Raw genomic sequence first — 8,350 nt, 5'->3', positions numbered from 1 at the left:
AAAAAATGATTTAATATGAAAGCAATATGAGAAGAGAGTACAAACATCCGGATTGGCTGTGTTAGTTCAGTGAGACAGTTATTTGTCACTGGCTGTCAAAAACTAATATATACACTTATGTCTGCATTTTTATTTTGTTAAATACAAACAAAATGATAGCAGAAGTGCTGCCACGTGTCTGGTCAGAAAGAGAGTACCAATGTATTTATTTGGTAGTTCAATGAAAGGCTTCAGTTAGTTACTGTAAGCGTGAGGGAAAAAATTGTATTCACAATTGAAGTTAAATTTACTAGTTGAACACTAAAGTGGCCCTCCAATGAGATGACAGTACCAGCAGTGGCCCACAGCTCAGACCCCTGCCCCAGACTTTTGCATACTACATTAGATGCTGCATGCCTTTTTTTCTTTAGTAAAGATAAAAAGGCATGCTAAGTGAAAGACATATTTAAAATGCATGTGTGGATTAAAGGGATTTTCTATAGTTATGTGTGAATAAAGTGATAGCATGGTCCAGCTCAAAGGCTTGCTCTTTCATCTCCTCCTCCTCGCTGGTATGCAAAATAAAGGGGAGAAGTAACTTTGTGAGCTTCAGGTCTTCCATCAATTTTGTTGGTTTTAAAGAAGGAAAGAGATGAAGCAGTAAAGAAAGTAAACAGACCAGCAGAACACACTGCTATTTGTGAAGTTCAGTGTTAATTTTTAATGGTAACACACATGGGGCGATTGTGGCTCAAGAGTTGGCAGTTCGTCTTGTAATCGGAAGGTTGCTGGTTCTCGGTCGTTGTGTCCTTGGGCAAGACCCTTCACCCGTTGCCTACTAGTGGTGATCAAAGGGCCCGGTGGGGTCAGTGTCCGGCAGCCTCGCCTCTGTCAGTGCACCCCAGGGTGGCTGTGGCTACAATGTAGCTTGCCATCACCAGTGTGTGAATGTGTGGATGACTGAATGTAGTGTAAAGCGCTTTGGGGTCCTTAGGGACTAAGTAAAGCGCTATACAAATACAGGCCATTTACCATTTACATGCATGTGCCTCATTTTGAAATATAAAGTATTATTTTCTTGATAGAAGCAATTAATCAACTCTTCATATATGTACCCAGCAGTTCAATTATGTGCATTCCCTGGTGCAGCCTGCTTTAAGCAAAAATAACTACTGCTGTCCAGTTCATTCTAATTAATACATTGTATGCTTTAATGTACACTTGACCCTGGAGTTTCACTTCAGTTCTGCCAAATCGCCCTGGCAAAGCAAATAAAGTTGTATTTAATATTGTATTTCAATTTTTAACACTGTATTCTAAGCCACATATTTGAGCCTGTAGATATTACTGTAAAAATCTTCCTGCACACAGAAATCTCACATTTCATCTTTGATTGTATCTGAAGCATGTGTATACATATTCTATTTGTTTAATACAATTAACTGACTTCAAGCAAAGTATCCAATGAAAGAGAACTAAGAACTTTTAGAAGCAGGTCTGTTGAAGCAATTAACTTCAATTTGACAGGAACACAAAAAGTGCATGCATTTAACACCAGTCAAGTTTTACAGAAGCATTTTCCTTTATAGTTTTACTTAAACTATTATATTTCTGCTGTCACCCCATGAAATTTATAGTCAGCACTCCTTGAGTGGACTTGGACTTTCTTTAAAAAGTCTACAGTGTCACTTCCATGAAATGTGCAGATGAAATGCTCAGTGCAATGAAAACCATTTTCTGGTGGACTGAAATGTTCTCATTTAAAAGACATTGCCCAATGAAGCAAAAAAATAAATAAAATAAAATAAAAATTACGGCCATGAAAAAGAAGCCATCAATATGATTTTGTGTAAATTATTTCTGGGGATTCATGGTAGAGATTTGGATATAGACCAAAACTGTTTTAAGACAAGAAATTCTGAAAAGTGTTTTTATTCAATAACAATTCCTGAATTTTAAAAATTTCTCTTACAATAAAATTGATTTTTCTTTGCTGCATTTCAGGTTTGTTTGACCTTTTTACAGCAGAAAAAAAAAGACAACTTGTACCGGTGGTCAAAACCACTTGGAAGGGACCACATGGCGATCAAGAAGGCACTCCTTGATAGTCATTTGAATTTTGGGCCACGAGGGTGACCAAATGTCCCTCAGAACGTGACACAGCGTTTTTGTTCCCTGTGCTCCTGTCCCAAATCTTGAGGCACTGTGACTAGTTCTAAAGGACATTTAGAACTAGCGCTTATTAGTCTGGTTTTTACCCACATCTATGTACATGAAAGGAAAACTTTTTGTTATAGTCTGAAGAAGGTTAGCCAGTCTAATGCCCTACTCCTCAGCAGATAAGATAAGATGAGGCTTGATTATTCAAGACCTTGTATGTGAGGAGCATGATTTTGAATTAAATTCTGGATTTAACAGGGAGCCAATGAAGGGAGGCCAATACAGGAGAAATATGCTCTCTCTTTCTAGTCACTGTCAGTACTCTTGCTGCAGCAAATGTTTAATATGATGGAAACTATCACAAACAAAAATGGAACAGCAGCATGTTCTGAGAAATCGATGTTTGGTCTTTTTTGCCAATGTTATTTTTCATTTTCACTTTGGGGGGGAAATGTTGTGTGAAATCACTTAGTATATGTCTCAAGGTCTGGCTGTGTGGCAGGCAGGATGGGACCCAAATGCAGGACTCGCGACCCGAAAGAGTGAACTAAGGGAGGCAGCTTTATTTTGGGTGTACAAAAATTCAAATACTAAATACAAGAAAACTAAAACAAAAGCTAGACACTAGAGACAAGGATAAAACTTGTAAACTGAGAAACTAGAATTAAGCATTGCAAGGCTCATAGAGGAACATGCAGCTATAACAGTAGCATGAAACAACAATGGACAGAGGAGAACACGGGGCTTAAATACACAAGAGAGTAATGAGGGAATGGGAAACAGGAGGGAAACACAGCTAGTGCTAATCTGACATAACAAGACGAGGAGTTAGCAAAACTGAATACATTGAACACAGGAAGCGGAACTATCAAAATAAAAAAGAGAAACACACCAACCAAAGACACACACTTTTAACACAGTGACTGGGGAGACATAAGGAACATAGAGACAAAGTTGACTATACATGAAACGTGGGACACGGGAAAAGCACAGACATGTGACAAGGGAACAGAGACTAAACACAGATAAATACTAAGGGAGAAAGAACTAACATCACTAAGAACTTAAGAAATAAAGATAACCAAAACCAGAAATAACAAAAGTCAAAGAATATTAAATCAGAATCTGAAACATAAATATTGGGTCACAGACCCAGTACTGTAACAATATGTGTGTCATAACTGGATAAAGTTTGCAAAGTTTACAAAAGCAATTGACCATAATTAAAGAATATTGGCCTGAGCATATACCAACTATTGATTGAGATCATAAGGACAAACCAAATTGTTGGAAATATGATATGTTTAGTCTGTACAAGCTAAATGATAATCCTGTATCAGCCACAATTTATTGTATTTTTAATTTTAGTTTAGATATCAAAATTTCAGAGTAACTCTCAGCATTGTTCACCTGTCCCATGTTGTCCCACATAAACACTGTGTTTGCCCCACATTTTATTTGTTAGAATCTGGACAGCCTATGTGAATATTAAACCCTTGTTTTGGACACACAAAACTGCGTCAAAAAATGTTTCAAAGATCTTTGATTATAGCACCCTCTTAAATCCGTCGCTACATCCTCTCCCTATAAACACTTTCAAATTTATTTGAGGATAGCCCACATTGTGTGCGTTTCCAAACAAATTACCTTTAAGTGAAGTGGTTATCAAACTACTCAGCATATTCTGCATCTATAAAGCCTACTAACCACAATCTGTGTGTCTGGTAAAGAGGTGATAAGATCCGACACAAGGTCCGGTGCCCCAGTTCTTAATAATAATAATAATAATAATAATAATAATAATAATAATAATAATAGTTTATTCATTCATTTCAGTTATGTTTGAGCATTAACGTAAATGTTTAGAACTCGGTTTATCGCCCATAAAACACAGTCAAAGGATTTGTTAAATTCAAAAAACGTTGCTCATGGTTTTCAGATTGAGGACTCAGATTTCAGCGTTGCGCAAGAAGTTCACATCAGAAATCTTTTGACTTCACCAGTGCTGAACATTTATGAAATGGAGTGGCATTTATCGATTGCCAAAGTCGCATACTTTGTCTCGCATATATGCGAGACAAAGTTATCAAAGTATACTTTGTCTTGCATCCACACAATCAGACTATGTAAATTAAAACAGATCCCAATCGCCAGAAAGCACACTAATGTTAAAGGGCTGGACATCGCATTGAAACCATAGCGAGTAAAAACTGTGGTGAACTCATGTGTAGCTGTAATCTGTGGTGCATGGCAGTGGCCCGTATATATTGTGTGTATTGTTAGTGATGTCCCTCACACACCCCGCTATTATAAAATATTCATGGAAGACTTGATACAAGCCTGTCTGGTCACATGATTTTCAAGGTCACCCACCCTCACGTTTGTGTTTGAGAGCTACATACAATGCAGGCTAAAAAAAATTGTATACATACGCACAGACAATTCTGTTTTGTTCTACAGGAGCTTCTAGGATTATCTTCACGGAACATCAATTATTATTATTATTATTATTATTATTATTATTATTATTATTATTATTATTATTATTATTATTATTATCATCACACATCACGCTCAAGGTCAGGGTCTTTTTTGTCCCTCCCCCCCACCCTCCTTATTCTCTCTGTCTCTCTCTCTCTGTCTCTCTCTCTCTCTCTCTCTCTCTCTCTCTCTCTCTGTGTGTCTGTCTCAAACGCACGCACAGTGCAGGCTAAAAGAACTTGCAGAAAGCGCAAAGAAAATAACACGATTTGAAGTCTCTACTCAGTTTTGTTCTGGAATTATTATTATTATTATTATTATTATTATTATTATTATTATTCACGAAATATTGAACTGATATGAATTGCTAAGTTAACTTTATTTAAAATTAAAATACTGTTCACGTTAGTTCTCTGTAATGTTAATGTTATGGATAGAATGTTCAAAAAGGGAAGAAAGGAACGAGAGTTTTTGTTTAGCATTTTTTAAATAATATTTTTATAAATACTTTTTAACAAGTAGATATATTAAAACACATTTCCAATGTCTATGATAATAATAAGTACACTAATGATTTTTTCTTCTTCTCCCATACGCGGTTCTGTCACAGGCATGGAAAACCAGAATGCTTGCCATTCCATGAGACAGGCTTCCACCACAGGGAGCGTTCCTCCAGAGGCAGACTTGGTAAGTGAATCTGGTCTATCGTGAACAGTTTTAATCAACAAGCGCAATATGGATTCCTCTGCTGTTTGTCTAATTTCGGATATCAGTTTTCAATGTTAAATAAAAGTTTGTTTGCCTCCTCAAGGCATAGAAAATTATTTTAAAAACATAACACCTTTATTGGGGTGGGACAAAATTTATTTAGTGTTACACTGTGATTTGGTTACTGTTTTACATGCGATATAAACAGTATGGAGAGCATAGTAGTTATGCTATAGGCTACTTGGCACGGACAACACTGACAGTGGAAGACACACACTAGACAGATATATTAGCAAAGCAGTCAGGAAAGTTCTGTAATTACAGTCTGTGAGAGGTCCCACTTCCAGTTTCTTTACTTTTTTCCATTCACTGTTAATTATCTCAACTGTTACGAATTGTCCAAAGAGCAGTGACCTGCATGCTATTGAGTACTGCTCTTCACTTTGGCCACGAATTTTTTCTCCTTCACCCTCCTGTTCTGGAACCAGATGGTAATCTGTCGCTCTGACAGGTTGGTCACGGCCGAAATCTTTCTCCTCTTGTCCTTTGTGATGAACTTGTTGGCTGCGTACTCTTTCTCTAGCTCTTTGAGCTGGACCTTGGTGTAAGGTATCCGTTTCTTCCTGCCTCGGCGGAAAGACAAGCTGTCATTCTGGTGCGCCACCACATCTGTCAAAGAGAAAAAGCCAGTCTGAAGGTGATGGGCTGCACACACCATGATACATTTTCAAGCTCTACACTCCACGATTGCTGTAATAGTGTAAGTGCCGATAAAATATTTGTCGAGCACAATTTAGCATCTTTAAGGAAGTGAACGGGAACTTTATGTTTCGATCGGACTGGATACAATCCTGCGAGGCAGACGGGAAACGAATATCTGCTGTCTGGGTTAAGTTCAAATTGACCTACAAAAAATGGCGTCTTTAAACACAGTGCACGCATCTATTCTACTCCACATAGACTGTCACAAGGACAGCATTTTGTGTCTTCTCTTGACTTTGTGTTTACAGTGTTTTTAGTTTAATTCTACATTTGTGCGATGTGTGTGTTAAATAAAGAGAGAAGTGGAGTGGGCGTTAGGGTTTTTCCTGTTCACTGTGAATATTGGGCCAAGAGGATTAATTATTTCCATCATTATTATTGAATTAATTACAATGTTAATAATGAAAGTAAATTTTCCTGTTTATTTAATTTATTTATTCATTCATTAATTTTAGCAGTGGCAGCAGAGTAACATGTCTCTCATCATAATAACCATTATGATAACCATTAAATTAACTGGAAGGCCCCAGCAATAAAATGATTATCTCACTTGGTTAATAAACGATATTGAACGAAACACCAAAATGTTTTTCACTCTGCACCAAGAGATGGCAATGCAAGGCTCATTTCTAAGTTAGAGTCTGCAACATGTTGGTATTTTCACAATATCAAGGATCCAATCAACATGACGTTAATTTTCACTTGTACGTGACGCCCTAAACTAGATGGGGATTCAAGGGCAGTGATTAACCTCAGCCATCACAAACCTCAAGCACATTATTGCCTTGCTTTTGCAAAGAAACTCGATGCATTAACCGCCTAATTTTAGTCCAAATTTATGAAGACGATAATTTACTATCGGAGCAAATTAATCATCCGAGATGTTTTTTGTTTTAACAAATGTCAATCCTTTAATTTCTTAATTGTTATTAAATGTAATTTTTATTAAATAAATATGTTCAGTTGCGTCATAGTTACAAAAAATCTGTTAGAGTTCTGTTTAACTGTTTTAAAATCGTTATTATGAACCTTGAAAGCAGCAGTACTCACCAGCAAGAGCGGACTTCCAGAGGTGGCCGGCCTGTCCCTGATCTTTGGAGCAGTACATCTGTCCTCCCCAGGCGTTGGTCAGAGCCCAGGGCTGGTAGCTGTCCATGGGCAGCAGTGTGTCATGGCGCGGTTCCCCGGTGCCGAGCGTTTGGACCACCGACACATCCAGGTAGCTGGCCATCGACTGGTATGGGCTGGCATAGCCATGGTAAAAGGCGAACTCCTTGGCCCGGTGGTTCGGATATTCGTCTGAGCTCACTGTTGTGTCCATGTACTGTGAGCTGAGAGCGGCTCCGGCCGCTTGTGTACAGGACTTAAGAGGAGCCCGACCCATCCTGCATGGGTAGTAGCCGTTACCAAAGTAGCTGTAGGGTAATGCGGTTGCGGCCGACGAGTTCTGGTGCGGCACAGCCGCACATTGCTTCCCCGAAGAGGCAGCGGTCTCACCGGAGCCTGAAGCGGACACATCCATTGTGGAATACCCACCTGAAGAGTGCACCAAGCTGGACGGGTGGCCACCCAGAGCAGCGGCGGCCGCCGAATGTGCCATGATGTTGCGGCACTGGCTTGCTGCAGTGGCAGCGGCAAAGTTGCCGCTACCTACCAGCCCCTCCATGTTCTTGTTCAACTCGTCCACGTTGTTGTCATACACAAACATTACCGTTTCCACTGGCCAGCGAGGATTGAGTACTAAAGAGGCTGTCATATGCCCACCCTTCCCCGTTTTGGCCTTCGTGTGCCTCAGACTCCGTCCGTTCCTGGCGCTAAGCTGCTACATTTGCTGAATGAGGCTGATCACTGGCGCTCACTACACATACATACATATACACACACAAATACAAACACACAAACGCAGCTCAAGAAATGTACTTGTACAGCACTATCATAGCACGGTATGCTGCTTTGTTGGAGTGACGGCGTGTCATTCGGTAGCAAAGACTCCCACTAACCGGCCGGATCTCCACTTACATCCCAGCCGCAGCCTTGACGCAACAAGCCCCCTGGACCAAGAAGTAAGGGGAGCATAACTATTGGATGAGACAGGGTGATCACGTGATGGGACAAGCGCAAAAAGAAGAGTAGAAGAGACTAGTTGAGGACTGTCAGTGAGAGGAGGGAAAAAGCATTTTATGAGTTTCCAGCTGTGATATGAGAAGGGAATGAGCAGATTCGCTTTAGCTTACTGTAGTTTGGTTTACTTTAGTTTGTC

The 8,350-nt window shown here is 39.4% G+C and overlaps 1 protein-coding gene across 1 annotated transcript; it reads right to left on the bottom strand.

The window, feature by feature from the left end:
• Nucleotides 1-5,475: 5,475 nt before the first annotated feature.
• hoxb13a (homeobox B13a) lies at nt 5,476-8,103 on the bottom strand. The gene is made up of 2 exons (XM_080905208.1): nt 7,141-8,103; nt 5,476-5,997 (listed from the first exon to the last, which is right to left on the bottom strand). The coding sequence occupies exons 1-2, from the start codon at nt 7,844-7,846 to the stop codon at nt 5,750-5,752; spliced, it is 954 nt and encodes a 317-aa protein (XP_080761334.1). The 5' UTR covers nt 7,847-8,103; the 3' UTR covers nt 5,476-5,749.
• Nucleotides 8,104-8,350: the final 247 nt, after the last annotated feature.

This window comes from Rhamphochromis sp. 'chilingali', assembly GCF_963969265.1.
Source record: "Rhamphochromis sp. 'chilingali' genome assembly, chromosome: 15".
In the NCBI taxonomy this organism is placed as follows: Eukaryota; Metazoa; Chordata; class Actinopteri; order Cichliformes; family Cichlidae; genus Rhamphochromis; species Rhamphochromis sp. 'chilingali'.
The sequence above is the reverse complement of the archived record's forward strand: the minus strand, read 5'-3'. Positions and strand labels throughout refer to the sequence as shown.

What these genes read in the sequence shown, in the direction of transcription:
- hoxb13a (XM_080905208.1), bottom strand. Translation starts at nt 7,846, where the DNA reads ATGACAGCCTCTTTAGTACTCAATCCTCGCTGGCCAGTGGAAACGGTA. An exon ending in CTGGAAGTCCGCTCTTGCTG is followed by an intron (nt 5,998 to 7,140) that starts GTGAGTACTGCT and finishes TCTCTTTGACAG; the next exon opens with ATGTGGTGGCGCACCAGAAT.